Source organism: Dendronephthya gigantea, mitochondrion, assembly GCF_004324835.1.
Source record: "Dendronephthya gigantea mitochondrion, complete genome".
Taxonomy (NCBI): domain Eukaryota; kingdom Metazoa; phylum Cnidaria; class Anthozoa; order Malacalcyonacea; family Nephtheidae; genus Dendronephthya; species Dendronephthya gigantea.
In genome coordinates, this window is record NC_013573.1 from 1 (window position 1) to 18,842 (window position 18,842).

The 18,842-nt window shown below is 37.2% G+C and overlaps 14 protein-coding genes and 3 non-coding genes across 17 annotated transcripts; 12 read left to right on the forward strand and 5 right to left on the reverse strand. All coding sequences in view use genetic code 4, as the record gives it.

Annotated features, from left to right (window-relative positions):
* COX1 (cytochrome c oxidase subunit I) lies at nucleotides 1-1,597 on the forward strand. Its single transcript has one exon. A coding segment is annotated over exon 1 (1,597 nt).
* Nucleotides 1,598-1,748: 151 nt separating this feature from the next.
* On the forward strand, nucleotides 1,749-2,671 carry KEH08_r01. Its single transcript has one exon. It is a non-coding gene; the product is annotated as a 12S ribosomal RNA (ribosomal RNA).
* A 4-nt stretch (nucleotides 2,672-2,675) lies between these two features.
* ND1 (NADH dehydrogenase subunit 1) lies at nucleotides 2,676-3,647 on the forward strand. Its single transcript has one exon. The coding sequence runs from the start codon at nucleotides 2,676-2,678 to the stop codon at nucleotides 3,645-3,647; it is 972 nt and encodes a 323-aa protein (YP_003331250.1).
* An 82-nt stretch (nucleotides 3,648-3,729) lies between these two features.
* On the forward strand, nucleotides 3,730-4,866 carry CYTB (cytochrome b). The gene has a single exon. The coding sequence runs from the start codon at nucleotides 3,730-3,732 to the stop codon at nucleotides 4,864-4,866; it is 1,137 nt and encodes a 378-aa protein (YP_003331251.1).
* Nucleotides 4,867-5,065: 199 nt separating this feature from the next.
* Nucleotides 5,066-5,623, forward strand: ND6 (NADH dehydrogenase subunit 6). The gene has a single exon. It carries the CDS (start codon nucleotides 5,066-5,068, stop codon nucleotides 5,621-5,623), a length of 558 nt encoding a protein of 185 aa, YP_003331252.1.
* Nucleotides 5,624-5,666: 43 nt separating this feature from the next.
* ND3 (NADH dehydrogenase subunit 3) lies at nucleotides 5,667-6,020 on the forward strand. Its single transcript has one exon. The coding sequence runs from the start codon at nucleotides 5,667-5,669 to the stop codon at nucleotides 6,018-6,020; it is 354 nt and encodes a 117-aa protein (YP_003331253.1).
* Nucleotides 6,021-6,039: 19 nt separating this feature from the next.
* ND4L (NADH dehydrogenase subunit 4L) lies at nucleotides 6,040-6,333 on the forward strand. The gene has a single exon. It carries the CDS (start codon nucleotides 6,040-6,042, stop codon nucleotides 6,331-6,333), a length of 294 nt encoding a protein of 97 aa, YP_003331254.1.
* Nucleotides 6,334-6,346: 13 nt separating this feature from the next.
* mutS (DNA mismatch repair protein) lies at nucleotides 6,347-9,286 on the forward strand. Its single transcript has one exon. The coding sequence runs from the start codon at nucleotides 6,347-6,349 to the stop codon at nucleotides 9,284-9,286; it is 2,940 nt and encodes a 979-aa protein (YP_003331255.1).
* A 9-nt stretch (nucleotides 9,287-9,295) lies between these two features.
* On the forward strand, nucleotides 9,296-11,492 carry KEH08_r02. The gene has a single exon. It is a non-coding gene; the product is annotated as a 16S ribosomal RNA (ribosomal RNA).
* Nucleotides 11,493-11,587: 95 nt separating this feature from the next.
* On the forward strand, nucleotides 11,588-12,626 carry ND2 (NADH dehydrogenase subunit 2). The gene has a single exon. A coding segment is annotated over exon 1 (1,039 nt).
* ND5 (NADH dehydrogenase subunit 5) lies at nucleotides 12,616-14,433 on the forward strand. The gene has a single exon. The coding sequence runs from the start codon at nucleotides 12,616-12,618 to the stop codon at nucleotides 14,431-14,433; it is 1,818 nt and encodes a 605-aa protein (YP_003331257.1).
* An 84-nt stretch (nucleotides 14,434-14,517) lies between these two features.
* Nucleotides 14,518-15,966, forward strand: ND4 (NADH dehydrogenase subunit 4). Its single transcript has one exon. The coding sequence runs from the start codon at nucleotides 14,518-14,520 to the stop codon at nucleotides 15,964-15,966; it is 1,449 nt and encodes a 482-aa protein (YP_003331258.1).
* A 72-nt stretch (nucleotides 15,967-16,038) lies between these two features.
* Nucleotides 16,039-16,109, reverse strand: KEH08_t01. The gene has a single exon. It is a non-coding gene; the product is annotated as a tRNA-Met (tRNA).
* Nucleotides 16,110-16,148: 39 nt separating this feature from the next.
* COX3 (cytochrome c oxidase subunit III) lies at nucleotides 16,149-16,934 on the reverse strand. The gene has a single exon. The coding sequence runs from the start codon at nucleotides 16,932-16,934 to the stop codon at nucleotides 16,149-16,151; it is 786 nt and encodes a 261-aa protein (YP_003331259.1).
* Nucleotides 16,935-16,998: 64 nt separating this feature from the next.
* On the reverse strand, nucleotides 16,999-17,706 carry ATP6 (ATP synthase F0 subunit 6). The gene has a single exon. It carries the CDS (start codon nucleotides 17,704-17,706, stop codon nucleotides 16,999-17,001), a length of 708 nt encoding a protein of 235 aa, YP_003331260.1.
* A 24-nt stretch (nucleotides 17,707-17,730) lies between these two features.
* On the reverse strand, nucleotides 17,731-17,946 carry ATP8 (ATP synthase F0 subunit 8). Its single transcript has one exon. It carries the CDS (start codon nucleotides 17,944-17,946, stop codon nucleotides 17,731-17,733), a length of 216 nt encoding a protein of 71 aa, YP_003331261.1.
* Nucleotides 17,947-17,968: 22 nt separating this feature from the next.
* On the reverse strand, nucleotides 17,969-18,730 carry COX2 (cytochrome c oxidase subunit II). The gene has a single exon. The coding sequence runs from the start codon at nucleotides 18,728-18,730 to the stop codon at nucleotides 17,969-17,971; it is 762 nt and encodes a 253-aa protein (YP_003331262.1).
* Between the last annotated feature and the right edge of the window lie 112 nt (nucleotides 18,731-18,842).

Genomic DNA, 18,842 nt, shown 5'->3' on the forward strand with positions numbered 1-18,842 from the left:
ATGAACAAATATCTTACACGTTGGCTATTTTCTACTAATCATAAGGATATAGGTACTTTATATTTACTATTTGGTGCTTTTTCTGGGATGGCGGGGACAGCTTCAAGTATGTTAATACGCCTAGAACTGTCCGCCCCAGGTAGTATGTTAGGAGATGATCATCTATATAATGTGATTGTGACATCACATGCTTTATTAATGATTTTCTTCCTGGTAATGCCAGTAATGATAGGGGGATTCGGAAATTGGTTTGTGCCAATTATGATTGGTGCGCCCGATATGGCCTTTCCTAGATTAAACAATATCAGTTTTTGGTTATTACCGCCTTCTCTAATACTATTGGTTGGGTCTATGTTTGTGGAACAGGGGGCAGGGACAGGCTGGACCGTTTATCCCCCACTATCAAGCATTCAAGCCCATTCAGGGGGAGCAGTGGATATGGCTATATTTAGTTTACATCTAGCTGGTGTATCTTCCATTTTAAGTTCTATTAACTTTATAACTACTATAATTAACATGAGGGTTCCTGGTATGAGTATGCATAGATTGCCCCTATTTGTCTGGTCTGTATTAATTACTACAATATTGTTATTATTATCTCTACCAGTGTTAGCTGGTGCAATTACAATGTTATTAACAGATAGAAATTTTAATACAACATTCTTTGACCCTGCGGGAGGGGGAGATCCTATTTTATTCCAGCACTTATTTTGGTTTTTTGGACATCCTGAAGTCTATATATTAATTCTCCCAGGATTTGGTATGGTATCTCAAATTATACCCACATTTTCTGCTAAACAACATATTTTTGGTTATTTAGGTATGGTCTATGCTATGATTTCTATTGGAGTATTAGGATTTATTGTTTGGGCCCACCATATGTTCACCGTTGGTATGGATGTCGATACTCGTGCCTACTTTACTGCTGCCACTATGATTATTGCTGTTCCTACCGGTATTAAGATATTTAGCTGGCTAGCTACTATATATGGGGGAAGCCTGCGGCTTGATACACCTATGTTGTGGGCTATTGGCTTCGTGTTCCTATTTACCATTGGTGGTTTAACTGGAGTTATATTAGCTAATAGTTCATTAGATATAGCACTACACGATACTTATTATGTAGTGGCTCACTTCCATTATGTGTTATCTATGGGGGCCATATTTGCTATATTTGGAGGATACTACTACTGGTTTGGGAAAATTACAGGTTATAGTTATAATGAATTATACGGTAAGATCCATTTCTGGATTATGTTTATCGGAGTTAATTTAACTTTCTTCCCCCAACATTTTTTGGGTTTAGCCGGATTACCTAGAAGATACTCGGATTTTCCTGATGCCTATCAAGATTGGAACTTAGTGAGTTCTTGCGGGGCTGTAATAGCCCTAGTAGGAATTATATGGTTCTTATACTTGTCTTATGAGGCACTGGCAGCCGAAAGACCATTTAAGGGGTGGTCAACTTCGCCTGGCTCGTTAGAATGGTCTTTATCTTCTCCGCCTGCTTTTCATACTTATAATGAATTACCGTTTGTTTATCAGCGTAAATTAAGTCATGGGGATGATTTAAATATTATTTCCACACTACTCCTTTGACCTTGGGGAGTATATAAGGCAATGTGTTCTTCTAATACATGCAAGGCCCTGAGTCGGGGCCCTACTGGTGAGTATAAAACGGATATTATATCGGTTGACGTATTAGAATAGGCGGGATAGTGGCCCACCTGGTCGAAGATGCGTAGTATAGCCACACTTTCACTGAAACAAGGGGAAGACATTTTGGCAGCAGTAGAGAATCTTGTGCAATGAGTAAACGCTTGACACAGGGTTTCACACTGAGGTCTGTCTAACTAAGTGCCAGCAGACGCGGTTAAACTTAGAGGCCCAGTTTTTATTTCACATTAGGCGTTAAGTATGTAGTGAAGCATGAGAATAAAGTAAGGTAAACCTCTGGGTAGCGGTAAAATGTTTGAAGCAAGAGTGGAAGTTCGAAGGTGGAGACTCCTTACTTCGTTCATGGTGCATATTCATGAAATACGAAAGCCTGGATAGCAAACAGGATTAGATACCCTGGTAGTCCTCGCCCTAAACTTATACAATAGCTTTATTAGCAAATAACCTTATTGTGTGCCTGAATACTTTGATCGCAAGATTGAAACTCAAAAGGCTTGGCTGTTCACTGTTTGAATCAGAGGAGCGTGTAATTTAATACGATGATCCGCGTGTCACCTCACCTTTCCTTGAAAGCGAACCACCTACAAAAGGTAGTCCGCTCAGGCATTGCATGGCCGTCGTCAGGATAACAATAAATGTTATCCTTAACCCAATTATGGATTAAGTCAGGTGTCATGGTCTTTATGGAAAGGGATATTATGCGCTACATTCTCTTAAACAATATACACATTAAATTAAGAGGCGGAGATTTTCTGAAACGGGAATCTTAAGTAGGATTTGATAGTAATCGGGAAGTAGAGCGTCCCGGTGAATTCTCACCCAGTGTTAGCACAAATCGCCCGTCGTCCCCTTCAAGTTAAGGATACGAGACGCCCCGCGGCGGGGTTATCCCTCCTTTTCGAGGATGGGTAAGTCGTAACATAGTAAGGGTAAGGGAACTTGTTCTTGGGCCAAGTTGTGCGCGTTCAATACGTACTTGGCCGCCCTCCGTAACTAGGATGATGAGTACTATTATTTCAATTATCTTTAAAACGCTTGCAATAATAATACCTCTGTTAGTGGCTATAGCTTATTTAACTTTAGCAGAGAGAAAGGTATTAGGGTATATGCAAGCACGAAAAGGACCTAATGTAGTTGGTGTCTATGGACTATTACAGCCTTTAGCTGACGGATTAAAATTATTCACTAAAGAGATGGCTATTCCCAATCATGCTAATTTGTCGGTTTATATTGTCGCCCCGATTCTATCGCTTACTTTAGCTTTTTTGGCTTGGGGGGTTATTCCTTTTAGCCCTGGGATTGTGCTGGCTGATATTAATGTTGGTATCTTATATATTTTTGCTATCAGTTCTATTGGGGTGTATGCTATTTTAATGTCTGGTTGGGGAAGTAATTCTAAATATGCATTCTTAGGGGCTATCAGAGCAGCAGCTCAAATGATTAGCTATGAAGTGTGTATAGGGCTTATTCTAATATCAGTAATATTATGTGCAGGTTCTCTTAATATTACTAAGGTTGTTTTAGCTCAAGCCGAGATTTGGTATATAATACCTTTATTTCCAGCTGCTTTAATGTTTTTTGCTTCGGCATTAGCTGAAACTAATCGGGCTCCTTTTGATCTTACCGAGGGAGAATCAGAGTTAGTATCTGGATATAATGTCGAATATTCTAGCATGTCGTTTGCCCTATTCTTTTTAGCTGAATACGGCCATATTATTCTAATGAGCTGTTTGATAAGTTTATTGTTTTTAGGTGGTTGGGCACCTTTTACAGGGATTCTAGGAATGGGCTGCTTAGCCCTTAAAACCACCGTAGTAGTGTTCGCATTTGTGTGGGTGCGAGCTTCTTTCCCTAGAATGAGATATGACCAACTTATGTATTTATTGTGGAAGTCTTACTTGCCTTTCAGTCTTGGTTTAATCGTTTTAGTTTCTGGCCTGTTGATAGGTTTAGATGCAGTGCCTTGCTAGCATTAGGAGATAACCCCCAATATGGGGGGGGGTTAATGCTCACAAGCTTCCTGAGCGCATGCATATGGAATCACCAAACAAAATGTTACGAATAAGAACTCAACACCCAATAATCTCTATTGTGAATGGGGTTCTGGTTGATCTACCAGCTCCTTCTAATATTAGTTATTACTGGAATTTTGGTTCTTTGTTAGGACTTTGTTTAACTATTCAATTGATTACCGGAATATTTTTAGCTATGCATTATTGTTCTGACGTTAGTTTAGCTTTTGACTCAATTTCCCATATTTTAAGAGACGTTAATTATGGTTTTATGTTAAAGTATATTCATGCTAATGGAGCTTCATTATTTTTTCTCTGTGTTTATATCCATATGGGCAGGGGACTCTATTATGGGAGCTACATGAAAATGGACGTTTGGAATATAGGGGTTATAATTTACTTAGTAATGATGTTAACAGCCTTCTTAGGGTATGTATTACCTTGGGGCCAAATGTCCTTTTGGGGAGCAACAGTTATTACTAACTTTTGTTCTGCTATACCTTATATAGGAACAGATATTGTTCAGTGGATTTGGGGGGGATTTAGTGTATCTAACGCGACTCTTAATCGGTTTTTTTCTCTACATTATCTTTTTCCTTTTCTTATAGTTGGATTAGGCATATTACATATTCTTAGTTTACACACAGCCGGGTCAAATAATCCTTTAGGTATTGACTCTAATATAGACAAAGTTACCTTTCATGTTTATTATACTTATAAGGACTTGTTTGGTATAATGGTACTTAGCACTATTTTAATTATACTTTGTTATTTTATGCCTAATGTATTAGGTGATCCTGAAAATTTCATCCAAGCCAATCCTTTAGTAACTCCTGTTCATATCCAACCAGAATGGTACTTCTTATTTGCATACGCTATATTACGCTCTATACCCAACAAACTTGGGGGGGTCTTGGCTATGGTATTTAGTATCTTGGTGTTATTATTATTGCCCCTTATTCATACTAGTAAATTGAGAGCTTTAACGTTTAGGCCTTTAGGTAAAATAGCATTTTGGTTTTTAGTGGCTGATTTTATACTATTAACCTGGTTGGGGGCCAATCCAGTAGAGGAGCCTTATGTTATGGTTGGTCAATTTGCTTCTATATTTTACTTTACCTACTTTTTATTGTTAATCCCCCTGTTAGGTTGGGTAGAAAATTATTTACTGAAATAGCCCCCCTTAATCTTGGGTAACTTTTTGTTGTTGGTAATAAGCCTCACTGAATAGACAGGTTGTCGGCATGCTTATAGACCAACCGGCCCCTGCTTTTCTATAGCTTATCACCCCAAGGTAAATCAGATAAGTGTAAGTATTTACGACAATTTACACATATTCTATGACACTGGAGAGCCGGCGGCCTCCTTAATATCAGATGAATAGCTTATTTATCATAATATCCTTAGGAATAGTTGTAGCTAGTTTTATGGTCATATCTACGCCGAATCCTGTTTATTCAGTATTCTGGTTAGTTATTGCCTTTGTTAATGCTGCTGTTATGTTTATATCGTTGGAATTAGACTACATAGGCCTAATATTTATAATTGTCTATGTGGGGGCTATCGCTATTTTATTCCTGTTCGTAATTATGTTAATTCAACAGCCTAATAAGGTATATTCTCAAGATCACTCGCATTTTTTACCTGTAGGATTATCTGTTATATTCCTATTTTCTAGTTTACTCACCAATAGCCCGAAATATATCAGCAATCCTGTTATAGGGTCTAAAACTAACATTGGAGCAATTGGAAGTCATCTTTATACAACTTATTATGAGTTAGTGTTAATTGCTAGTTTGGTGTTACTAGTAGCTATGATAGGGGCCATATTATTAGCCAAGCAACCAAATTCACCTTTTTTGTATAATTTCTATGGTGAATCATTACGTAGTAGGCAAGATCTCTTCCTACAAATCAGCAGAGAGCACCTTTAGGTGCCTTCTGGCCAAGTGCTAGTGCACGTCTCCGCTTAGAAACATGGAGTTCAAAGGAATACTAATACTACTTATCGTTAGCGGGACATTATCAATTCTAATCTTAGGGGCATCTTATCTATTAGGATATAAACAACCCGATATGGAAAAAGTGTCAGTCTATGAATGTGGGTTTGATCCTTTTGATAACCCGGGAAATCCCTTTTCCGTTAGATTCTTCTTAATTGGTATCTTGTTTTTAATATTTGATCTTGAAATATCTTTTTTATTTCCCTGGGCTGTCACATATATGGGCCTACCTTTATTTGGATATTGGGTTATTATGTTATTTTTATTTATCTTAACTTTAGGGTTAATTTATGAGTGGATAGAAGGGGGCTTAGAGTGGGAAAACTAGCCTCTAATTGGTATAGCGTATGTCTTATTTAATATTGTCAATTGTCATCTTATTAATCGGAATTTTAGGTATTATTCTTAATAGAAGCAATTTAATTATTATGTTAATGTGTGTAGAGCTAGTTTTACTGGCCTCTACTATTTTGCTTCTATTTGAGTCTCGTGTGCTTTACACGCTTTTTGGTCAAATTTTTGCGATTGTAATTCTAACTGTTGCAGCTGCCGAATCTGCTATCGGTTTAGCCATTATGGTTAACTATTACCGTTTACGTGGTACAATTGCTGTTCGAGCCTTAAATTTATTAAGAGGTTAACTCCTAATTAGAAATGAGCCAAATACCTATGCAATATTTTAACTTAGCGGAGGAAAATTATTCTAAGTATGGATTATCAGTAATACAGCTTATACAGATTGGTAAGTTCTATGAACTTTGGCATGAGCCTGATACTCGTAGTAAGCAACAAGCATACTTTCAAGCCGAGTTATTAGTTGAGTCATCCATGCGAAGTGGGCCTTTGGGGGCAACGCCACCTATTGAACAAGTTGCCTCGTCACTTGATATGAGAATAACGTCGCCCGGTAAAAGATCCTTGCTTCAAATGGGGTTTCCAATTTATTCCCTTACTACCCACCTAAGTACCTTGTTGGATAAAGGTTGGACTGTTATAGTTATCGATGAATTAGTCACTGGTAAATCGGGACCAAAACAACGCGCAGTGTCTCAGGTCTACTCTCCTAGTTGTAATTTAGAGGACTGTTCGGAGTTATCCTATGTGTTATCGATTTATTTTTCTCAAGACGACTTATTAGGTATTACTTTATTTTCAGCCATGAGTGGGCATAGTATAATGTTTCCTGTCTCTTGGACGGACAGAGACAAAGTGGCCCGGTTATTAATTAGCTATCGTGTTAGAGAAATAGTAATTTGGGTAAACTTGGGGGTTGGCTTAGATATTTTAACAAATAAAATATATAATTTGTTAATTGATTGAAATTTATTCCCCTCTGAGCCCAATGCTAAAATTGAAGTTATGGGAGAAACACTAACCAACTTGCCGTGTTATTTATCTTATAGGTACGAAAATAATAATAAGGAGTGGCTTTTGCTCCATGTTTATGTGGGCATTAACGCAGAGTGGTTTAACAAAAATTATCAAAAATATACCCTTAGTAAGATATTTCAAAGTACTTGGACAGAAAATGTTAATCAGGTAAATTTAATTAGCCTTTTAGGAGTATTACACTTTATTAACGATCGAAATCCTGATCTTATTAAAAACCTCCAGCTCCCCGAGTGTTACAATTCTGCTGTTAGCCCCCTAAACTTAATATTATGTAATCGAGCAGAATATCAATTGGACTTATTGCCTAAGGGAGGAAAACTGGGCGGGCTACTTAGTTTGGTTGATTACTGTTCTACTGCAATGGGTAAAAGACTACTTAAATTCAGACTTCTTAACCCCATTACAGATTATTATGAATTAAATCTCCGTTATGAGGAGATTGCTACATTTAAACAATTAATTGACAAGAAAATATTTGACAATTTCGAGTTAAAACACATTAAAGATTTATCTTCTTTACATCGTCAATGGGCAATATGTGCCTCGAGTGATACTGCCTTGCCACCTAAAAAGTTAAGTAAAATTTACCATTCTTATTTGTTTGCTAGTCAACTAATAAGTAAGTTAACAAATAATAAATGAATTAATGTTCAATTACCCCCCTCAGTCGGGCCCCAACTAGAATCGCTAATTGAGGAAATAGGCCGAGTTTTCCAGGTAGATAGCCTTTTAGGTGATTTTAAATATGTATTACGGCCAACTGATAATTTAACTAACCTCCTTGCACAACAACAAATTTTAAGGGCCCAACTTACAGAGTGGGCCGAACAGACTTCAAATATTGTGTTTCAAGACACAATTTCTATTAAAGCTGAATATTTTAATAAAGAGGGCTATGCTTTCGCTATTTCGTATAAAAAGTTAGTTAAGTTAGAACATTACATGACTAACGCCCCCATGTCCGATAATCCAATTATTGTGTTGGGTAAAAGAGGAAGTAGCCTTATAATAACTAGTTCCACCATTCAAAAAGTCTCAATCAAATTAAGTTTATTAGAAGAGCAAATTAATACTTATGTTAAACAAACTTATAACCGGGAACTTAAAAGATTATATTTTAGTTATTCTGATCTGTTTTTACCCTTAGTAAATATGATTTCTAGATTAGATGTTGCACTAAGCGGGGCTATTGCGGCTATTAAGTTCAATTATACTAAACCCTGCTTAACGAAACACCAACAAACCAGGGGATTAATTGAAGCAATTAACCTGCGACACCCACTAGTAGAACAGTTGAACACTCAAGAAGAATGTGTAGCCCATAATATTAGTTTAGAGGATAAGGGAATGTTAATATTCTCAGTAAATGGTGCAGGAAAATCTACTCTACTTAGAACAATTGGAGTAAACGTAATCTTAGCTCAAGCAGGAATGTATGTAGCTGCAGACTCATTTAGGTTAAGACCTTATCACTATTTAATTACTCGTATTTTGGGGGGGGATGATCTTCATAAAGGCCAAGGTACTTTTGAGGTCGAAATGAGAGATCTTTCAACTATATTAAAGCTAGCTAATTATAACAGTTTAATATTAGGGGACGAAATTTGTCATGGAACAGAAGTCAGTTCAGGGACAGCAATATTAGCTGCAACAATTGAAAGATTAACAGCTGCACAAACTAGTTTTGTTCTTTCTACTCATTTACATCAAGTTTTTTCTTTAATTGATTCGCCAGTTCGGTGCTATCATTTATCTGTTATGCAACAAAAAGATTTGGGCCTAATTTATGAACGTAAATTAAAACCTGGTCCGGGACCCTCCCAATATGGCATTGAAGTTATGGGCCACATAATTAATGACAAAAAATTTTATAATAGTGCTTTAAAATATCGTAAACTTATTAACTGGGAGCCACCATCCCGAAGTGGGTTAAGTTCTTTAGCAGTATTCCGCCCTTCTAAATATAATGCTCAAGTTTTTATTGATTCGTGTGAAATATGCGGAGCTCCAGCGGAAGCTATCCACCACATTCAACCTGAAAAATTATGTAATAGAAGGTCTAACTTGGTGCCAGTCTGCTCAAGCTGTCATTTAGATATTCATAGAAATAAGATCTCTATTTTAGGTTGAAAGAGAACCCCGGGACATAGGAAATTATATTGGGTTTATCTTAATGAGTCTTTAGACAGTGGAACTGAGTAAAGTCTAGGGTCTATCGGTAAGGACGTGAAATACGAAATAACAAGGGAGAGACTTTGAACTTGTTTATCCTAACTGAAAAGGGTAAGTTGAATAGTTAATTGAAACATCTTACTAAACTATGAGGAATACATCAACTGAGATTCCGTGCGTAGCGGCGAGCGATAGCGGAGAAATTGTCTTAAACAGATAATTAAGATGATTGGACATCTAGACTAAACCCCGATAGACACCTATAGAGAAAGTACCGTGAGGGAAAGACTCAGAATTGGTTCTAAAAGTTACCTTTTGCATAATGGGCCTGCAAGACAAGATTTGGCAAGCTTAAGTAGTAAATGAAGGCGTAGTGATAGCAAGACAAACTCGTTAGTCAAATTTTCCCGAAACCAAGTGATCTAACCATGGCCAGGTAGCTATGCTGACCGAACCAGTGATTGTGGCAAAAATCTTGGATGAGCTGTGGTTAGCGGTGAAATACTAGTCGAACTTGGATATAGCTGGTTCTCTACGAAACTTATCTTAGTAAGGCGCCCCAAGCTGATTCGCCCCCAAACCCCGGGGGTTTGAATTACTGGTGTAGTAAGACTATGGCGATAAGGCCCCTAGTCAAGAGGGGGAAGCCCCAACCAGAAATTAAAGTCACTAATACAGATTAAGTGTATAAAGAGGGCTCAACTTAGACAAACAGAAAGTAGGCTTGGAAACAGCCATCTGCACAGGAAAACGTAAAAGTTCACTGAATGAGCCAGGGACCTCTAATAATTAAGGCGGCTAAATCTGTAACTGAAATTCTGGAAGCCAGACCGTAAGGAAGCATCAACTGGCTTGTTAGTAGAGCGTTCTGTAGGCACGATATGTGCGCACCTTGTAAGATAAACAGAAGTGATAATGCAGGCATGAGTAGTACAAGATTAACTCCCAAATAAATATATATATATGTATACAGCTTCTAAGGACATTATGCCCGATGAATTATAATTTTTATACCTGTTCAGGAAAAATATTATGGTACTTCGTACCTTCAACTGTTATTTATGGGATTTATATCTAGGCATAATTTCTCTTAAGGAACTCGGCAAAATAAGATCTCGACTGTTTACCAAAAACATAGCTCTCTGCTAAAGGCTACTTAAGTATAGGGGGTGAATTCTGCCCAATGGTTGTACAGTGAAACTAAGTACTAACGTATAAAGCGAAACCCAACTGAATGGCCGCGGTAACTCTGACCGTGATAATGTAGCACAATAAATAGCCAATTAATTGTTGGCGGGTATGAATGGAACCACGAGGGTTTTACTGTCTCAAGAGGAAAGCCGATGAAATTATAGTTGTAGTGAAGATACTACATAGACTTTGTAAGACGAAAAGACCCTATCGAGCTTTACGGGATACCGATAGCGTTAACTCAAAATGATCGATACTAAGTATTCTAATTTTGAGTTAATAATTTTTGTTGGTGGGACAGTTTAGTTGGGGCGACTGCCTTTGAATAAGAAACGAAGGCGAGCTTATGGTATACAAAGCTAATCTCATTAGCCTGACAGTGAGGGGGACACCCCTAGCTGGCACAAGGACTACATCCTATGTGGGCGATAATGACCCGATATAATTGTCCAAAATAAATATCGAAAGCGAATAAAAGCTACCGTAGGGATAACAGCGTAATATTGTCGGAGAGTTCTTATCGAGGACAGTGTTTGCGACCTCGATGTTGAATTGCGGTGCCCTGGTGCTGTAGAAGGTACCCTAGGTTGGTCTGTTCGACCATGAAAACCGTACATGATTTGAGTTCAGAGCGTGGTGACACAGCTCGGTTTCTATCTACAATGTTCAATCCCAACTTTTTTGAGTCCTAGTACGCAAGGAATGGTCTCAGCGATGCTCGACTATATTGGCCCCATCGATGTAATTAACTTCTGGCTGCTGCAAAGAAGGAGAACAAAAGGTTTAGGGATTAATAAGATCACCTTCTTATATGCCATGTGGGTGCATAGCCCCTGGCATACTATGGAATTAACACTAGGGCTCATCATACTAATAGTGTTGACGTATGGATTAAAGGCCCCTACTTTAAGATTAGCTATGCTACTTGCGGGGGCTGCTGGGCTATTAGCTGTGCCCCACCTACTATGTTGGACACAGGCGATTAAGATGTTGGTGATGCTTAGTGGGTTAGCTATACTATGTATGCTGGACCATCAAACATCGCATCGATCAAGCTCTTTATTGATTTTATTAGTGATCTTAGGTAATTTATTACTTATTGGGTCAACAAATTTAATTTCTATATATTTAGCATTAGAAATGCAAACATTATGTATGTTTATCTTAGTGGCTTATAATAAAAACTCATTATTATCGGCAGAAGCTGGGCTGAAATACTTCGTGTTGGGGGCACTATCTTCGGGGTTGTTCCTGTTTGGTTGCGCCTTAATTTATGGCTCCACAGGAGAGCTTGAGCTTCAATTTATTCGTATGAGCATAGTATCTTATGAGATATTAGCTGGTAAATGTTTTATTACTATCTCATTGTTATTTAAAGTATCTGCAGCCCCATTTCATATGTGGGCCCCCGATGTCTACGAGGGGGCTCCAACTTGGGTAGCTGCGCTATTATCTATCGTGCCTAAACTGGGAGTACTAGCTATTATAGTACAAATAGGCTTAAATGAAATGGGGTTATTAATAGCCGGATTAATTTCTTTGATTGTCGGGGCTATAGGAGCTTTGAATCAAACTCGAATAAAAAGACTACTAGCTTATAGCGGGATAAGTCACATGGGGTTTGTGTTGCTTGGAATAGCCATTGGGTCTATAGAAAGTCTTCAGGCGAGTTTAATGTATATAGGTGCCTATATAATAACTCAAGTTCTACTTTGGTCTGTAGTACTAATTATATCCCCTAAAAGAGACATGCTTATTGAATTTAGTGGTGTTTCAAGATTAAGCCCAATGTTAGCACTAGCATTAGCTACAGGTTTATTGTCTACTGCAGGAATTCCCCCTTTAATTGGGTTTTTAACTAAATGGTATATTATCTTAGCAGCTGTTGGTAAAGGTTACTATATTAGCGCTTTAACAGCTTTAGTTTGTTCCGTGATAGCTGGAGTTTATTACCTTAGATTAGTTAAAATTATGTTTTATCAACCTTTGTCAACGCCTTTAGTAATAACAAAGATACTAAATTCTCCACGTGGCAGCGTAGCACCGGAGGAAACGGGCTTAGGCAAGGCAATATTAATAGGGGCAAGTTTATATTTAGTATTAACAATTATAGTATGTCCTAGTTTGTTCTTTCAGTTAACACATTTAATTATTTTAGATTTATTCCCATGTATCTTCTAGTTATATTAATACCACTACTAAGCGCAGTCGGAAGCGGACTAGGGGGTCGCCATCTAGGAAGAAAGGGGGCTGGCCTGTTAAGTTCTGTGTGTGTTCTCGCCAGTAGCCTTCTCTCTTTTGTATTATGTTATGAAATCCTTATTAATGGGGCTACAGTATATATAGAGTTAGGCAGATGGATAGAGTCAGATTTACTAATGACTAGCTTTGGCTTCCAATTTGATATGGTAACAGCTGTAATGTTAATAGTAGTAACCACAATTAGCGGGCTAGTTCATGTATATTCTACAAGTTATATGAGAGAAGACCCCCATTTACCTAGATTTATGAGCTATCTGTCTCTATTTACCTTTTTTATGTTAGTTTTAGTTACTAGTAATAATTATGTGCAATTATTTATTGGTTGGGAAGGTGTCGGTTTATGTTCTTATTTATTAATTAACTTTTGGTTTACGCGTATACAAGCTAATAAAGCAGCAATTAAGGCAATGTTAATTAATAGAATAGGGGATATAGGATTAATGCTAGCTATTATATTAATCTGGAAAGAATTTGGGGTATTAGATTACTGTAGTTTATTCTCCGCCTTATCATCATCTTCAGCTTGTACTTGTATTTGTATACTACTAACTATAGGGGCCGTAGGAAAATCTGCCCAATTAGGGTTGCATACTTGGTTGCCGGATGCTATGGAGGGCCCCACACCTGTTTCGGCCCTAATTCACGCAGCGACAATGGTGACAGCAGGGGTGTTTTTAATTATAAGATCAGCTCCCCTTTTTGATTACTCTCCAACTGCAACAATTATTGTGGGGTTAGTTGGCTCCTTAACTGCTTTTTTTGCAGCTACAGTAGGATTAGTCCAATCGGATATAAAAAAAGTTATTGCTTATTCTACTTGTAGTCAATTAGGATATATGGTAATGGCTTGTGGCACTTATAGCTGTCTAAGTAGTTTATATCATCTATTAACTCATGCTTTCTTTAAGGCTTTATTATTCTTGGGGGCGGGCTCAATAATTCATGCTCTTTTAGATGAACAAGATCTTAGAAAAATGGGGGGGATAATCCGGGGCCTACCTTTAACATATGTATTAATGTTGATTGGTTCATTGTCTTTAGCTGGCTTTCCCTATTTATCTGGATTTTACTCTAAAGATTTAATATTGGAATTAACTTATAATAATTATTGTTTAATATCTATTTATTGGTTAGCTTCAATTACAGCCTTCTTAACTGCTTTTTATTCATTCCGATTAATCTACTTAAGTTTTGTGTCTAAGCCTAATTTAACACGTATAAGCGCACAACACTTACAAGAAGCTGATTGGAACTTATTGGGTCCTTTATTAGTATTAGCAGCAGGAAGTATATTAGTTGGTTATATTGCCCAAAATATGGTGTTTGCGCCGGGGATACGTCCCTTGCCGCTTGTGCCTACAATAGTTTCTTTAGCACCAGTTATTATGTCCGTAACAGGTATATTACTAGTGTTTATACTTCGTCCATATGTTGTCTATTATATTACACGCCCCAGCATATATGGTTTTTTATTTTATGCCTGGGAGTTTAATCAAATAGCAAATTATTATATTGGAAGCGCAGTTTGGAAGTTCGGCCATTTTGTGTCTTATCGTACTATAGATAGGGGAGTTTTAGAGATTTTAGGCCCCACTGGAATAGCTCGATTCATGGTTGAGAGAACTAAAGAGTTAAGCAGCCTACAATCTGGTTTATTATTTAATTATGCATTAATGATATTAGTTGGAACAGCTATCGCACTTAAGTACCTAGTCGCAAATTAGAAACAGGTTCTTTTCCAAGTCCGGAGTAATATCCTAAAATAGGAGAAAACTAGCCGCAAGGTAGTGGCTAGTAATTATATTAATATGATATTAACTTGTATAGTTGGCTCTATATTAGTAAGTATAGTAATTATAGCATTAATTCCCAGGGAAAATAGTCTGAAACTACGCCAGCAAGCGTTAGAGTGGTCTCTGATTACATTTGCTCTTTCTATTTTATTATTAGTTAACCTTCATCAAGAAGCTCAATTTCAACAGATAATAGAATTCAATTGGGTAAGTACAATAGGTTGGTTTGAAGGTTCTCCAATATTGTTTGCTATTGACGGGATCTCTATATTTTTCATTGTACTAAGTACTTTATTAACCCCTATTTGTATCTTAGTAAGTTGGAATAGTATTAAGTTTCTTGTTAAGGAGTTTATTATATGCCTTTTAGGCATGGAGTTACTATTAATTGGGGTATTTTCAACATTAGATCTGTTAATATTTTATGTGCTATTTGAGAGCATATTAATACCTATGTTCTTAATAATCGGAGTGTGGGGAGCTCGGGCAGAGAAGATAAAAGCTGCCTATTATTTCTTTTTTTATACTTTAGTTGGTTCAATATTAATGTTACTTAGCATAGCAGTTATTTATAGAATAACGGGCACAACCGACTACTTATCTTTAACTAACATTCAAATTGATAATAACATTCAAATTTGGTTATTTGTGGGTTTCTTCCTTAGTTTAGCAGTTAAAATACCTATGATCCCCTTTCATATATGGTTGCCTCTTGCGCATGTTGAGGCTCCTTTAGCTGGTTCAGTGATTCTGGCTGGAATATTATTAAAATTAGGGGGTTATGGATTCATTAGATTCGCTTGGCCTCTTTTCCCAGAAGCAACAGAGTATTTAGCACCAATCATATTAACGTTATCATTAATAGCAGTAATATATGGAAGTTTAACTACTTGCAGACAGGTAGATGCGAAACGTCTGATAGCCTATTCCTCGGTAGCTCATATGGGAATAGTAACAATAGGCTTATTTACTCATACGATGGAGGGTTTAATAGCCTCTATATTCTTAATGATAGCCCATGGAGTGGTTAGCCCCGCTTTATTTATAGCAGTAACGCTGCTCTATGAGAGACATCACACAAGGTTAATTAGGTATTATAGGGGAGTAGTTATGACTATGCCCCTATTTTCTATCATATTTATGGTGTTTACTTTAGCTAATATTGCTGTTCCTCTTAGTTGTAACTTTGTCGGAGAATTTTTATCCTTAGTGGCTGCTTTTTCTACTAGTACATCATTAGGTATTCTTACCTCAACTAGTATGGTCATAGCTGCTGCTTATTCGTTATATTTATATAATAGAATTTGTTTTGGGCAACTTTCTCCATATTTAATATTTTCGAGAGATATTAATAGACGAGAGTTTAATGGGCAATTACCGCTAATAGTAGCTATTGTATTATTGGGGGTAGTTCCATACCCCCTAATCGAGTTAGTTCGTGTATGTTTGCCCAGATTTTTATAATTTTCCTCTTTCCTGTGCCTACTTGGTTTTTATGTGTGTGTGTGTGTGTGTGTGTGTACTTATTTTTAATGGTGGTAGGGGCAGGAGTTGAACCTACATAACCAGATTATGAGTCTGAGAACTTACCGTTAGTTGACCCTACAAGCTGAGCTTAGCTAAGCACTATGTAACCATGGCCCGGGCTAAGAGCCCCACCAGTAAATACATACATACAAAAACAACCAAACCACATCTACAAAATGCCAATACCAACTAGCAGCCTCAAAACCAAAATGATGATGACGAGTATAGTGATAACCTATTAGTCTAGCTAGACACACAGTCAAAAATACAGTCCCTATTATAACATGAAAACCATGAAAACCTGTGGCCATAAAAAAGGTTGAACCATAGACGGAGTCGGAAATCGCAAAGGGCGCTTCGTAATACTCCATAGCTTGTAGGGCTGTGAATTGAATTCCAAGGATTACGGTACAAGTCAGTGATTGTATGGCCTCTAATCTTTGTCCGCTAACTATGGCGTGATGTGCCCATGTAACTGTTGCTCCTGAACTAAGTAATATAGCTGTGTTTAATAGGGGCACAGAAAATGGGTCTAACACTTCTATACCAACAGGGGGCCAAACAGCCCCCAATTCTATAGTGGGAGATAAACTACTATGAAAGAAAGCCCAAAAGAACGCAAAAAAGAAGCAAACTTCAGAAGTAATAAAAAGGATCATACCATATCTTAATCCTTTTTTTACTATTTGAGTGTGGTGTCCTTGGAAAGTGGCTTCTCTAATAATATCTTTCCACCAAACAAACATTGTTAATATTATAGTTATTGCGCCTAAATACATTATCCATGTATAACTGTAATGAAAATATAACACTGAGCCCACTGTAATTAGTAGGGCCCCAATTGCGCCTATATAAGGCCATGGACTAGGGTCCACTAAATGATAAGGGTGATAAGCCTTACTCATGGCTCCCCGGCGGGGAATCGAGCGGAGACTAATACTCCTACCCAACAATTATTCTAAGTGTGGGTTAATGTAGATTTAGAGTATCATTAATGTATATGGTAGTTAGTAAACAAAATACATATGCTTGAATCAAGGCCACGGCAATTTCTAGTAAAGTTATAAAAACCATTACTAATATTGGGGCTAAGCTTAAGACTAACATTCCATTACTAATCATTGCAAACCCAAAACTTGCTAATATAGCAAATAAAAGGTGTCCAGCAGATAAATTAGCCGCTAATCGAACACCTAAGGAAATTGCCCGGGAAAGATAGCTAACCGTTTCAATTATAACTAATAGCGGGGCTAATGATAAAGGAGCCCCGCTAGGCATCATCATTGAAGCAAAGTTCCAACGGTATTGTGTTATACCCAATATTGTCACTGCTATTAAAATAGATAAACTTAGCCCGAAAGTAATAACAATATGGGCAGTTGGGGTAAACACATAAGGAAATAGACCTAACAGATTTAGTCCAGCAATAAACGCAAATAGGGTTATAATAAAAGTAAAATACTGAGTTCCCTTATTAGCTGTAGAGTCTTTTACTAATTCTAAAAAGTGGGTATAAACAATCTCTTGTATAGCCTGCAATCTTGTAGGTATTAATTTATATGAACAACTCCCTATTAATATTGCACTTAATAGAATAAGCATCATAAGAGAAGAATTAGTAATTATCCCCCCAATTATCCGAACTACATTAAATTGATCAAAGAAAGAAGCTGCCATATTGAATATATGTAGGAAATGTCCCTATCTACGGAGTATATCTTGTAGTATAGCATATGCTCGATTAACCCCGAGTCCCTTACTAGGGGCTGCCCCCTCTTCCTGTAGTATACTTCTTATACGTAAATTATTTTGAATTTTAGGTAAAATAAATAAACTCATAATACTATAAAGTGCTAACAAAATTATTAGTGTCCAGCTATATTGAGTTAAATAAGCAGTTATATCTAAGTGAGGCATTATTCGATGATTGAAAGATCCTCTAAAGATCAGCACATAATGAAGATAGCCAGCTGATATATTTATCCATGCTAACAGCCTCTATAACAATGGGCATAAAAGAGTGATTAGCACCACATAACTCGGAACATTGACCATAAAATAATCCCGGTCTTTTAGCTAAAAACCCGGTTTGATTAAGACGTCCAGGCACAGCATCCATTTTAATAGCTAATGAAGGTACAGCAAATGAGTGAAGTACATCTGCGCCTGTAACTAAAACTCTTACATAAGTATCAATAGGAACAACCATTCTATTGTCAACTTCTAATAGTCGGAGATCGCCGGGTTGAAGGTCACTCGTAGGTATCATGTAAGAATCAAATTCTAAGGTACTATCTTCACCTAAGGTAGTTTGATAGTCTGAATACTCATAAGACCAATACCATTGATGACCTATGGCTTTTACTGTCACACCGGGTTCTACTATCTCATCCATCAAATAAAGTAGTTTCAAAGAAGGGAATGCTATAAACACTAGTATAACTGCCGGTATTATAGTCCAAACAATTTCTATCGTAACCCCCTCAATAAGATAGCGATGATAAGCTTGGCCTGTTAATCCTCTTATAATCAACCACAATACAGTTGTTATTATAATAATTAAAATAAACATAATTTGGTTATGTAGAAACAAAATCTCTTCCATAACAGGACTAGCAGCATCTTGGAAGCTTAGTTGAAATGGCTCAGCCGCGTCACGTAGGAGCGAGGCCTCTAATAATGCATTAATTGGAGTTTTCATTCTTCTCTAGCCCTGTTACTTTGTTGACACACCCAAAAGCTTTTCCAATTCCGTATATATGGCCCCAAGAGTGTTCTCACCTACTTTAGATTACTTTTAATCTAGAGTAAGC